The following is a 13601-nucleotide window of genomic DNA, read 5'->3' as shown; positions in this document are numbered from 1 at the left end:
AGCCCCCTTGCTGAAGTAGGTCCAGGAGGAGCAGGATTTCCAGGATTATGGCCAATTCACTTTTGGACTTCCAAGAAGAGGTCTCTCTTACACTCTGGGACCATCCACACACACTGAAAATATCTTCCCTGCTTTGCCTATGGTATTCACTTTATTTTCTCTTCTACACATGACCCCTCTCTAATCATGTGTGCAGTGCTGAGAACAGCTGGGCTCTCACTCACTGGTGACACCCCCTGCCCAGCCTTGTCTCCTCAGAGTCCCAGCTCTCGCAGTCTCTCCAGCCCTTGCAATATCTGCTGGCCCTAAGCCTCTCTTCATTCATTACCCACTTGTGCTTCTTCTCCTGTGGAGGCCAGAAATTTCCACACCTCTCCTCACAGGATCTCACCAGTACTCTAAAGAGAGGCAGGGCCAGCTCTCACGATTTCATGGGAACAATTTCAGAAATCTGTCTTGGACACAGGTGATGTCCCACTGAAGTAATTCCCCACTGCAACTTTCTGGTCTCTGTTCTCCACCAGCACCACAGGGTCCTGCTCACAAAAGCCACTTTACAGACTCTCTGTCCAAACCATTATACAGAGTGAAGTGCAATTCCTGCCCAGATGCACAACTTCTCATTTCTTTTGCTTGAACTAGGGGGGATTTTATTAACCCTTAGTCTTGAGGTCCTTCTGACTGATGGAACAGCCAAGTGTGGCCTCAGACACACCAATATCGGCCAGCTTGCTGAAGGGGCAACTCTCCCACTCCTGTCATGAAATGAAAAGTCCAGGCACTCACACCTGGCACAGATGCAAAACCCAGACCAGCCTGATACACTTGGGATAGTTTGGGGCCCCTCTTTACAACACACACAAAACCCCAAATCATGAGTTTTACAGGCTCATCTCACTGATGACATTCCACCTCTGCAAACTTTGGTCACGTCTTCAACCCTTTTGGACACAAACCATCAACAACAGCCTTTGGTTTCAAATACTCACATTTTAAAGGAGGAATGACTGGGATGGAAGGGTCAGCTCCTCATGCACTGCACAGGTGCAAAGGCCAGACCAGCCTGATATGGCTGCAGTGGAATGGGGCCCATATTCACAGCACAGACATAAACTAAACACAAAAGTGCCATAAAATTACCTCACTGATGACGCCCATATAATTCCTTGGGTTTTTGTTGTCTATTTTGGTTTCTCTGAGACATCTCCCAAGCAAATCCTCCCAAATACCAACTCTCACTTAAAAGCTGTCACCAAGTTCAGAGGGACACAGCCTCAAGAGCATGGCATGACACTGAAGGATTTTGAGAAGGAAAACATTCCCTACGTCACCACACGCAAGTCTATGCCACACAAAACTGATGTCAAAATTTCCGTTCAGGTACCTCCAGAGAGTCACAAAGTCAATCTTCTTTTTCTGAAAACTGAATGTCTGCGGTTCCTTCAAGGGCTCCTCAGGCCTTCTTCTTATCTTTCACAAGATTTCCTTTCTATGTTTCACTCAGAGCGCCATAACGGGACCCCACAGTGTGAACTTGCTGGGCCCAGTTCAGACGAGAGCTACAGGATGAACAAACACAAGAAGACATTGGACAGGAGGGGAAGTGTCACAGGGATTGGTCTCCCATATCCAGCAGGAAAGGCCTGGCATATAGACAGGTTTAGAATGTTGGAAAAGGAACAGGGAGGGAGAGAATGGGATGGAAGGGGACACCCATCATCCCCAGAAGAGCTGCAAAGCCCAGATGAGCCTGACGTGGCTGTGGAGGAATGAGGATGCTCTCAACAAGACACCCAAAAACCACAGCACACCAGGGACATTGGGTGACATCACTGTTGACACCCCACTGTCCAAAGATCTGGTCACGTCCACAGCCCTCCACAAAAAACATCTTCATCAACAGACTTTCTTCACTAATACATGCATTTAAAGCTGACAACAAGGTCAGAGAGACATGGACTCAAAAGAAAAACATGACACAGCAGAATTGTGGGGTGGAAAACACTCCCCACCTCAGGACTCACCACTCTGAATCAACCAGGAACTGTGGCCTGCAAAATGCCCCAAGGCCATGGGACAAGGCGGTCCCGCCCCTCCAGAACCAGCATAAAAGCAAGCCCAGAGCCTCTCGTCCTCACACACTTCTCCTCACACCTTCTCCTCCTGCACCTTCAAACTACCAGGTGAGCCTCAAACCCCTAACCCTCCTGCTCCTGCACCCCTGGACCCTCTCTGCCAGCACACTCTGCCTCAGTCTCTGCAGCCCTCACGCCTCCCCACAGCCCCAAAACACCTTCCACACTCTCTTGCCCTTCTAACAATTCACACCTCTTGCTCCCCCATGCCCCTGCCCTGCCTCAACCCTCTCTCTTCCAGGCACCCTCCACACCACACCCATGGCCTGCTACAACCGCTGCAGTCCCTGCGGACCCACCCCGCTGGCCAACAGCTGCAACGAGCCCTGTGCCCTGCAATGCCAGGATTCCCGCGTCATCATCAACCCTTCCCCTGTGCTGGTCACCCTGCCAGGACCCATCATGACCTCCTTCCCCCAGAGCACCGCCGTCGGATCCACCTCCTCCGCTGCTCTGGGCACTGAGCTCAATGCCCAGGGACAGCCCATCTCTGGCGGATTTGGCTTTGGCCTTGGCTATGGCCTGGGAGGCCTGGGCTGCTATGGCAGAAGGGGCTATGGCTCCATCTGCTAAGGGCCCTCAGCACCACCCCTGACACCACCAGCTCTGGCCTCTGGCAACAGCTCCTGCAACCAAAGCACCTTGGCTCTTATTTGCCCTACTTGTACCTCATTCTGGATCTGTTTAAGTTCTCTCCCTTGTCTTTTTAATCTTTTGCCTCAATAAAGTTTTCCTGCATCAAAGCCTCACGCCTCTTCTGTTCTTTTATGAATTTCACACCTCTCACACCTTCACCCATGGGCTGGATGTCAAAGGGGCACAACACCTTCCTAAACAAGTAGAATCCCAACAGTAACAACCCGAACTGGCACAGGAAGAAGGGTTGAAGGGTCACATTCCAGAACATGACAAAATCACATCGCCTGCCATACAAAAGGTTTTGACACAACAATGCTCTCCTGTTCATTGCTCTGGGAAAAACTCTCCATGCCAGCATTCCCTTGACAAGATCTCCTCCCATCACAACTCTCAAACCACACAAACAATCACATTATAATCCACTGTCAGAGAAACTCAGGAAGTGCTGCAAGGGCTTCCATTCTCTCTGCGCAAGGAAGGCTACCCAGAGAAGGACTTCCAGAACCATGGACACCTCAGGTTTTCATCTCTCTGGGAAGAGAAACTCCTGCATCTCTTCCGCTCTATGAGCAACCTCACACCAAGAACAACTTGTCTGCTCTGCCCAGGTAATTCTGTCTGTTTTCACTTGTGCCCTTGCCGACTTCTAACAGCCCCATATTGAGCCGTGCCTCCTGCAAGTCCCAGCTCTCTCAGTCCCCACTGACAAATCCTCCAACCCCTTAAATATCTTGGTAGCCCTGAACTGGCCTTGGATCACTAAGTCTGTGGGCCTCCTCCCCTCGGGACCCCAGACCTGCTCACACTGACTCACATCATTTTTGAGGATGTTGAACAGTGTCGGCCTCATGGATACGACTCTTGAGCTACTTCATTTGAAGTTTGACTTCAGCTTGACATTGGATCACAAGGCTCCAGGTCTTGTTGTTTCAATATTATAGAAATAGAGAAGTCCACATCACTGACCCTTCACACCACCTGTACATCCTTGCATGGTCTGCAATGGTGCAGTAGGAGACAGTGCCAAAGATATTGCTAAGAGGTGAAGGTAAACAGCAGTCATGGCTCCTTCATCATCCACAGTAAGATTTTTATTCTGCATGTAACACAGAGGTCACTAAGACAGGATTTAAGCAACTCTAACTGCTTCTCATCACCTTATACAAGCTGGACGTGGAAATGCTTTGTAGGGATAAAATTGTCCCATCCCCATCTGCACGAAAAAGCTCCCTGGAAATCCACAGGCAGGGTGGGAGGGAGCAAATGTGCTTGAAGGGGCAGGCCCTAAAGTCCAGCACAGCCACCAAGGCCCAGCACACCCTGACTGGGCTGCAGAGGAATGGGATGCCTCACTTAAATGCAACCACAAACCAAAGCACACCTGTCCCATTTGTTGACCACATTAATGACATCTCAATTCTCATAGGCATTTATGGTTTATTCTGGTTTTTTTGACACACGCCTTCCAAGTTAATCCTCCCAAACACCAACTCTCACTTTAAAGCTGCTGCCAAGGTCCCATAAATACAGTCACAAGAGCAGGACACGGAATTGTTGAGATGCAGGAATGAAAAAAAGGCTCCAGCACAGGACTTGTCAGGCTGGGCCAGGTAAAACTGAAGTTATGGTGTGCATTCAGGTACCTTGAGAGAGTAAGAAGGTCAACACTTCTCTTCTGAAAATTGAATGTATTTAGGTCCTTCAAGTGCTCCACAGACATCATCTTCTTATCCTTTTCCAGTTTTCCTTTCTAGGTGTGACTCTGAGCCCAGCAATGGGACCCCACAGTATGACCTAGCTGGCTCCAGGTGAGATGAGCGCTACCAATGAATAAAACACAAGATATTAAAGGGCTGGACAATAGTCCCCAAACCACAGGGATTGTTTTCCCATATCCAGCAGGAATGGCCTGGCATATAAACAGGTTTACAATGTTGGCAATGAGGAAAGAAGCGAGAGAATGGGATGGAAGGGGCACCCTTCATCTCCCGAAGAGCTGCAAAGCCCAGATGAGTCTGACGTGGCTGTGGGGGAATGAGAACCCTTTCCACAAGACACTCAAAAACCTCAGCAAACCAGGGCCAGGGGATGACTTAATTAGTGACACCCCACAATCAAATGCTCTGGTCACGTCCACAGCCCTCCACAAAAAACATCTTCATCAACAGACTTTTTTCACTAATACTTGCATTTAAAGCTGCCGACAAGGTCACATGGACGCGGACTGAAAAGTAGAACATGACACAGCAGAGTTGTGGGGTGGAAAACACTCCTCACCTCAGGACTCACCACTCTGAATCAACCAGGAACTGTGGCCTGCAAAATGCCCCACGGCCATGGGACAAGGCTCTCCCGCCCCTCCAGAACCAGCATAAAAGCCGGCCCAGAGCCTCTCGTCCTCACACACTTCTCCTCAAGACTTCTCCTCCTGCTCCTGCTGACAACAAGGTGAGCCTCAAGCCAGCAAGCCTCCTGCTCCTGCACACTTCTCTCCTTGCTCCCCTGCATCTCTACCCTGCCTCATCCCTCTCTCTCTTCCAGGCACCCTCCACACCACACCCATGGCCTGCAACAGCCTCTGCAGTCCCTGCGGACCCACCCCGCTGGCCAACAGCTGCAACGAGCCCTGTGCCCTGCAATGCCAGGATTCCCGCGTCATCATCAACCCTTCCCCTGTGATGGTCACCCTGCCAGGACCCATCATGACCTCCTTCCCCCAGAACACCGCCGTCGGATCCACCTCCTCCGCTGCTCTGGGCACTGAGCTCAATGCCCAGGGACAGCCCATCTCTGGCGGATTTGGCTTTGGCCTTGGCTATGGCCTGGGAGGCCTGGGCTGCTATGGCACAAGGGGCTATGCCTCCATCTGCTAAGGGCCCTCAGCACCACCCCTGACACCACCAGCTCTGCCCTCTGCCAACAGCTCCTGCAATCAAAGCACTTCAGCTGATGGTCTCTACTTGCACCTCACTCTGGATCCGTTCAAGCTCTCTCTCCTGTCTTTTAATTATTTTCCCTCAATAAAGTTTTTCTGCATCAAAGTCCCACATGTTTCCTCTTCATTTGCATTTCAAAGCTCTCACACCCTCACCCATGGGCTGGATGGCAAAGGGGCACAACACCTTCCTAAATAAGTAAAACTCCACTTCAAGAACCAAGACTGCTACAGGAAGCAGGGTTGAATGGTGTTTTTCCACACTATGACAAAATCGGATCTCCTGCCATACCAAAGGCTTTGACACAACAAAGCTCTCCTGTTCATTGCGCTGGATAAGTCTCTCCATGCCAGCATTCCCTTGACAAGATCTCCTTCCATCAGAACTCTCAAACCACACAAACAACCACAATGTCATCCACCCTCAGAGAAACTCAGGAAGCGCTGCAAGGGTTTCCATCCTCTCTGCTCAAGGAAGGCTACTAGGAGAAGGATTTCCAGAACCATGGACACTTCAGGTTTTCATCTCCCTGGACAAATAAACTCCTGCATCTCTTCCACTCTGTGACAATCCTCACACCAAGAAAGGCTTGTCTGCTTGGCCCATGGAATTCCATCTGTTTTCTCTTGTGCCATTAATGACTTTTCCTTCACATGTATGACACTGAGAAGAGATGCAATCCCTCGGCTTCATTCCCTGCCATCCAGGATTTACACACACTGGTAACAACCCCCATCAAGACTTGCCTCCAGGAAGTCCCAGCTCCTGGAAGTTCTCTGTGAAAAATCCTTTCAGCCCTTTAAAGATTCTTTTAGTCCTGAACTGGCCTTGATTCACTAAGTCTGTGGACCTCCTTCCCTGGGGAGCCCAGAACAACTCACATCAACAGAAATAATTTTTGAGGATGTTGATCAGTCTTGGCCTCACGGAAATGACTCTGGAGTTACTTCAATTGAAGTTTGACTTCAGCTTGACTTTGGATCACAAGGCTCCAGGTCATGTTGTTTCAATATTATAGAAATAGAGCAGTCCACATCACTGACCCTTCACACCACCTGTACATCCTTGCATGGTCTGGGATGATGCAGTAGGAGACAGTGCCAAAGATATTGCTAAGAGGTGAAGGTAAACAGCAGTCATGGCTCCTTCATCATCCACAGTAAGATTTTTTTTCTGCATGTAACACAGAGGTCACTAAGACAGGATTTAAGCAACTCCAACTGCTTCTCATCACCTTATACAAGCTGGACGTGGAAATGCTTTGTAGGGATAAAATTGTCCCATCCTTGTCTGCACAAAAAAGCTCCCTGGAAATCCACATGCAAGGTGGGAGGGAGTAAATGCGCTTGAGGGGGCAGGTCCTAAAGTCTAGCACAGCCACCAAGGCCCAGCACACCCTGACAGGGCTGTAGAGGAATGGGATGCCTCACTTAAATGCAACCACAAACCAAAGCACACCTGCCCCATTTGTTGACCACATTAATGACATCCCAATTCTCATAGGCATTTGTGGTTCATTCTGGTTTTTTTGACACACGCCTTCCAAGTTAATCCTCCCAAACACCAACTCTCACTTTAAAGCTGCTGCCAAGGTCCCATAAACACAGTCACAAGAGCAGGACATGGACTTGTAGACTTGCAGGAAGGAAAAAAGGCTCCAGCACAGGACTTGTCAGGCTGGGCCAGGTAAAACTGAAGTTACGGTGTGCATTCAGGTACCTTGAGAGAGTAAGAAGGTCAACACTTCTCTTCTGAAAATTGAATGTATTTAGGTCTTTCAAGTGCTCCACAGACATCGTCTTCTTATCCTTTTCCAGTTTTCTTTTCTAGGTGTCACTCAGAGCCCAGCAATGGGACCACACAGTATGAACTAGCTGGCTCCAGGTGAGATGAGCACTACCAATGAATAAAACACAAGATATTACAGGGCTGGACAATAGTCCCCAAACCACAGGGATTGTTTTCCCATATCCAGCAGGAATGGCCTGGCATATAAACAGGTTTACAATGTTGGCAATGAGGAAAGAAGCAAGAGAATGGAATGGAAGGGGCACCCTTCATCTCCCGAAGAGCTGCAAAGCCCAGATGAGTCTGACGTGGCTGTGGGGGAATGAGAACCCTTTCCACAAGACACTCAAATACCTCAGCAAACCAGGGCCAGGGGATGACTTAATTAGTGACACCCCACAGTCAAATGCTCTGGTCACGTCCACAGCCCTCCACAAAAAACATCTTCATCAACAGACTTTCTTCACTAATACCTGCATTTAAAGCTGCCAACAAGGTCAGAGGGATATGGACTCAACAGCAGGACATGACACAGCAGAGTTGGGGGGTGGAAAACACTCCTCACCTCAGGACTCACCACTCTGAATCAACCAGGAACTGTGGCCAGCAAAATGCCCCACGGCCATGGGACAAGGCTGTACTGCCCCTCCAGAACCAGCATAAAAGCCGGCCCAGAGCCTCTCGTCCTCACACACTTCTCCTCAAGCCTTCTCCTCTTGCACCTGCAGATTTCCAGGTGAGCCTCAATCCCCTGACCCTCCTGCTCCTGCACCCCTGGCCCCAGACCTGCACCCCTGGGCCCACCCCTGGCCTCTGCAGCCTTCATGACTCCCCAGAACTCCACAACCGCCTCCACAGTCCTTTACTGCCCTTTGCTCCCCCATGTTCCTGCCTCACCCTTCTCTCTTCCAGGCACCCTCCACACCACACCCATGGCCTGCTACAACCGCTGCAGTCCCTGCGGACCCACCCCGCTGGCCAACAGCTGCAACGAGCCCTGTGCCCTGCAATGCCAGGATTCCCGCGTCATCATCAACCCTTCCCCTGTGCTGGTCACCCTGCCAGGACCCATCATGACCTCCTTCCCCCAGAACACCGCCGTTGGATCCACCTCCTCCGCTGCTCTGGGCACTGAGCTCAATGCCCAGGGACAGCCCATCTCTGGCGGATTTGGTGGCTTTGGCCTTGGCTACGGCCTGGGAGGCCTGGGCTGCTATGGCAGAAGGGGCTATGCCTCCATCTGCTAAGGGCCCTCAGCACCACCCCTGACACCTCCAGCTCTGCCCTCTGCCAACAGCACCTCCTGCAAGTAAAGCACCTCAGCTGATGGTCTTTCTACTTCTATCTCACACCTGATTCCTTCAGCTTCTTCTTTCCCATCATTCTTTCTCTTCAATAAATTTTTCTTGCACCACAACGTGAGTTGCTTTCTGCTATTTTTGTATTCCAAAGGTCTCACATCCTCATCCTGTGCAATGCCAGCACTCAACCATTATGTTTGATGGAAAGGGCCCAACGTACCTTTCTTAGCAAACGCATCCCCACCAGGAACAACCAACACTGACATGGGAAACTGGGGAGAAGGGAGACCTTCCAGAACATGACACAAGGCCAGCACCTCATCTACCAAAGGCTTTGACACAGTAATTATCACCTGGGCACTGCTCTGACAATGTCACTCTAAGCCAGCATACACCTGAAAAATTCTCCTCCCAGTAGCAGTCTTGAGTCCTCCTCATGAACACAGGAATAACATCACGCACTTGGGCAGGAACTCCACAGTGCAAATGCTTCTATCCCCCTTGCTTAAGCAGACCCATCACAGGCAGGATTTCTGGGATTATGGCCAGTTCAGTTTTGGACCTCCAAGAAAAGGGACCAGATTGTCTCTTACACTCTGAGACCATCCGCACACACTGAAAAATACCTACTTTGCATGTCAATGGAATTCCATTGATTTTCACTGGTGCACGTGCCCCCTTTCTCTTTTCTGCTCTGCTGCGAACAGCTGGGTTCCCATACACTGGTGACACCTCTCTGCCCAGTCCTGTCTCCTCAGAGTCCCAGCTCTCTCAGCCTCTCATCTAGCAAGGATCCACCAGGCCCTTAATTATATGGTGACCTTCAACTTGTCTTTGTCCACTACCCCCTTGTGCTTCTTCACCTGTCAAGGCCAGAACTGTCCACACTACCTCACACAGGATCTCACCAGCGCTATAAAAAGAGGAAGTGCCACCTTCCACAATTTCATGGCAGCAATTTCAGAAATCTGTCTTGGACACAGGTGATGCCCCACCTAAGTAATTCCCCACTGCAACTTTCTGGTCTGTCTTCTCCAGCAGCACCACAAGGTCTGGCTCACAAAAACCACATTTCAGACTCTCTGTCCACAGCATTATACAGAGACAATTGCAATTCCTGTCCAGATGCACAACTTCTCATTTCTCTTGCTTGAAATTTGGGAGTTTTTATTAACCCTTAGTCTTGAGGTCCTTCTGAATGGTGGAATAGCCAAGAAGTGCCTCAGACAATCCAACACCTGCCCGCTCGCTGAAGGGGCAACTCTCCCACTGTCGAGAAGGAATAGAAGAATCCAGCCACTCAAACGTGGCACAGATGCAAAGCCCAGATCAGCCTGAGTGACCTGCAATAGTTTGGGGCCCCTCTTCACAACACACCCACAAATCCAAACCCCTGAGTTCCATTGGATGACTACACTGATGACACCCCAGTTCTCAAAACCTTGGCCATGTCTTCAGTACCCTTTGGAATTCGTCATCAACACCAGACTTTGGTTTCAAATGCTCACATTTTAAAGGAGGAATGGCCGTGATGGAAGGGGCAGCTCCTCATGCACAGCTCAGCTGCAAAGCCCAAACCAGCCTGACATAACTGCGGTGGAATGGGGCTCCTCTTCATAACACACCCACAAACAAAAGCACAGAAGTGCCATAAAATTACCTCAGAGATGACACCCATAGTATTCCTTGGGCATTTCTTGTATATTTTTGTTCCTCTGACACACATCTTCCAAGCAGACCCTCCCAAATAGCCATACAAGTACCCCAAAAGCTAACAACAAGGTCAGATGGAAATGGCCTCAAGAGCAGGACATGACACTGAAGGATTGGGAAAAGGAAAACATTCCCCACATGAACACTAAGAAGTCCATGCCAGACAAAAACAATGTAACAATTTCTGTACAAGTACCACTAGAGTAGAATAATGTCAACACTTGTCCTTTGAAAAATAAATATCCACCGTTCCTCCAACTGCTCCTCAAGTCTACTTACCTTGTACCACTTTTCCTTTCCAGGTTTGACTCAGAGCTCAGCAATGGGACCCCACAGTGTGAACATGCGGGGCCCAGTTCAGATGAGCGCTACAGATGAACCAACACAAGACATTGGACAGCAGGGGAAGTGTCACAGGGATTGTTCGCCCATATCCAGCAGGAAAGGCCTGGCATAGAGACAGGTTTAGAATGTCAGCAATGGGGCAGGGCGGGAGAGAACGTGATGGAAGGGGACACGCATCATCCCCAGAAGAATGGCAAAGCCCAGATGAGCTTGACATGGCTGTGAGGGAATGTGCACCCTCTCCACAAGACACCCACAAACCACAGCACACCCGGACCAGGGGATGACTTCACTGTTGACACCCCACTGTCCAAAGCTCTGATCACATCTACAGCCCTCTACAAGAAACATTTCATCAACAGACTTTGGTCTGTAATACTTGTATTTAAAGCTGCCGCCAAGGCCAGATGGACATGGACTGAAAAGTAGAACATGACACAGCAGAGTTGTGGGATGGAAAACACTCCCCACCTCAGGACTCACCACTCTGAGACAACCAGGAAATGTGGCCTGCAAAATGTCCTACGGCCATGGGACAAAGCTGTCCCGCCCCTCCAGAACCAGCATAAAAGACAGCCCAGAGCCTCTCTCCCTCACACACTTCTCCTCAAGCCTTCTCCTTCTGCTCCTGTCGACAACAAGGTGAGCCTCAAGCCAGCAAGCCTCCTGCTCCTGCACACTTCTCTCCTTGCTCCCCCACACCCCCGCCCTGCCTCATCCCTCTCTCTCTTCCAGGCACTCTCCACACCACACCCATGGCCTGCTACAACCGCTGCAGTCCCTGCGGACCCACCCCGCTGGCCAACAGCTGCAACGAGCCCTGTGCCCTGCAATGCCAGGATTCCCGCGTCATCATCAACCCTTCCCCTGTGATGGTCACCCTGCCAGGACCCATCATGACCTCCTTCCCCCAGAACACCGCCGTCGGATCCACCTCCTCCGCTGCTCTGGGCACTGAGCTCAATGCCCAGGGACAGCCCATCTCTGGTGGATTTGGCTTTGGCCTTGGCTACGGCCTGGGAGGCCTGGGCTGCTATGGCAGAAGGGGCTATGGCTCCATCTGCTAAGGGCCCTCAGCTCTGGCCTCTGCCAACAGCTCCTGCAAGCAAAGTGCCTCACCTGATGGTTTCTCTACTGGTACCTCACACCTGAATCCTTCAGCTTCTTCTTTCTCCGCATTCTTTCAATTCAATAAATTTTTCCTGCATCACAACCTGAGTTGTTTCATCTTCTATCTAAATTCCAATGGTCTCACACCCTCACCCTGTGCAATGTCACCACTCATGCATTATGCGGGATTGAAAGAGAGCAAAGAACATTTCTTAGCAAATATGTCCCCACCAGAATATCCTACACTGACATGGACAACAAGGGAGAGTAGTTGACCTTCCAGAACATGACACAAGGCCATCACCTCATCTACCAAAGGCTTGGACAAAACAATTCTCTCTTGGGCACTGCTCTGACAAAGTCACTCTAAGCCAGTATACACTTGGAAAATTTTCAGAAGCACTCTTGAGTCTAGCCTGTGAAAAGAGGAATAACATCTTGTATTAGGGCAGGAACTGCTGAGTGAAAATTATTCATCCCCCTTGCCCAATGAGGCCCAACAGGAGCAGGATTTCCAGGATTCCGGCCAGTTCAGTTTTGGAATTCCAAGAAGAAGGATCTCATTGCCTCTTACATCTGGGACCATCCACACACACTGAAAAATTCTTGCTTCCTTTGCCCATGGAATTCCATCTATTTTCACTTGTGCAAGTGCCCTCTTTCCCTCCATGTGTGCAGTGCTGAGAACAGCTGGGCTCCCACACACTGGTGACACATCCCTGCCCAGCCTTGTCTCCTCAGAGTCCCAGCTCTCACAGCCTCTCCTCTAGCAAAGATCCACCTGGCACTTAAAGTATCTGGTGGCCCTCGACAGGTCTTTGTCCACTACCCACTTGTGCTTCTTCCCTTGTTGAGGCCAGAAGTGTCTATATCACTCCACATCTGATCTGATTCAGTGCTCTAAAGAGGGAAAGGGCTACCCGTCAAGACTTCAGGTTGAAAAATTTCTGAAATCTGTCTTGGACACAAGTGACGCGGATTGAAGTAATTCCCCACTGCGACCTGCGGCTCACTCTGTTCTCTATCAGCACAACACGGTCCTGCCCACAAAAGCCACTTTTCAAACTCTGAGCCCACAACATTATCCAGGGCCCAGTGCAATTCTTGTCCACATGCAGAACTTCACATTTCTCTTGTTTGAACCTTGGGAAGTTCCCTTAAAACCTTAGTCTCAAGGTCCTTCTTACCAGTGGAACGGCCAAGTGGGGCCTCAGTCACACCAACATCTGAAAGTGCACTGAAGGGGAAACTCTCCAACTGCCCACATGGAATGGAAGAGTCCAGGTGGTCACACCTGGCACAGATACAAAGCCCAGACGAGCCTGACTGATCTAGGATAGTTTGAGGACCCTCTTCCTAACACATCCACAAACCCAAAACTATGAGTTCCATGGGATGACCTCACTGATGACACCCCACCTCTCCAAATCTCGGTCATGTCTTCAGTTCCCTCTCACTCACACCATCAACACCAGTCTTTGGTTTCAAATACTCACACTTTAGAGGAGGAATGAATGTGATGGAAGGGGCAGCTCCTCATGCACAGCTCAGTTCCAAAGCCCAAACCAGCCTGACATGACTGCAGTGGAATGGGGCCCCTCTTCACAACACACCCACAAAAAACCCATACGGGT

At 50.2% G+C, this 13601-nt stretch overlaps 4 protein-coding genes across 4 annotated transcripts; all 4 read left to right on the top strand.

The window, feature by feature from the left end:
• The first annotated feature begins 2396 nt into the window (after positions 1-2396).
• Positions 2397-2708, top strand: LOC131090203 (feather beta keratin-like). Its single transcript, XM_058035404.1, has one exon. The coding sequence runs from the start codon at positions 2397-2399 to the stop codon at positions 2706-2708; it is 312 nt and encodes a 103-aa protein (XP_057891387.1).
• Positions 2709-5335: 2627 nt separating this feature from the next.
• LOC131090832 (feather beta keratin-like) lies at positions 5336-5647 on the top strand. Its single transcript, XM_058036441.1, has one exon. The coding sequence runs from the start codon at positions 5336-5338 to the stop codon at positions 5645-5647; it is 312 nt and encodes a 103-aa protein (XP_057892424.1).
• A 2783-nt stretch (positions 5648-8430) lies between these two features.
• On the top strand, positions 8431-8745 carry LOC131085686 (feather beta keratin-like). Its single transcript, XM_058028146.1, has one exon. It carries the CDS (start codon positions 8431-8433, stop codon positions 8743-8745), a length of 315 nt encoding a protein of 104 aa, XP_057884129.1.
• A 2565-nt stretch (positions 8746-11310) lies between these two features.
• On the top strand, positions 11311-11924 carry LOC131085596 (feather beta keratin-like). Its single transcript, XM_058028027.1, has 2 exons — positions 11311-11500; positions 11605-11924. Exons 1-2 carry the CDS (start codon positions 11311-11313, stop codon positions 11922-11924), a joined length of 510 nt encoding a protein of 169 aa, XP_057884010.1.
• The last annotated feature ends 1677 nt before the right edge of the window (positions 11925-13601 follow it).

The sequence above is a fragment of the Melospiza georgiana genome, chromosome 1 (genome assembly GCF_028018845.1).
Source record: "Melospiza georgiana isolate bMelGeo1 chromosome 1, bMelGeo1.pri, whole genome shotgun sequence".
Classification (NCBI taxonomy): domain Eukaryota; kingdom Metazoa; phylum Chordata; class Aves; order Passeriformes; family Passerellidae; genus Melospiza; species Melospiza georgiana.
The sequence above is the reverse complement of the archived record's forward strand: the minus strand, read 5'-3'. Positions and strand labels throughout refer to the sequence as shown.

Excerpts from the sequence above, each read along its gene's own strand:
- LOC131090203 (XM_058035404.1), top strand. The coding sequence starts at position 2,397 with ATGGCCTGCTACAACCGCTGCAGTCCCTGCGGACCCACCCCGCTGGCC.
- LOC131090832 (XM_058036441.1), top strand. The coding sequence starts at position 5,336 with ATGGCCTGCAACAGCCTCTGCAGTCCCTGCGGACCCACCCCGCTGGCC.
- LOC131085686 (XM_058028146.1), top strand. The coding sequence starts at position 8,431 with ATGGCCTGCTACAACCGCTGCAGTCCCTGCGGACCCACCCCGCTGGCC.
- LOC131085596 (XM_058028027.1), top strand. The coding sequence starts at position 11,311 with ATGGAAAACACTCCCCACCTCAGGACTCACCACTCTGAGACAACCAGG. Across the intron at positions 11,501-11,604 it reads TGCTCCTGTCGACAACAAGG|CCACACCCATGGCCTGCTAC; the intron begins TGAGCCTCAAGC and ends GCACTCTCCACA.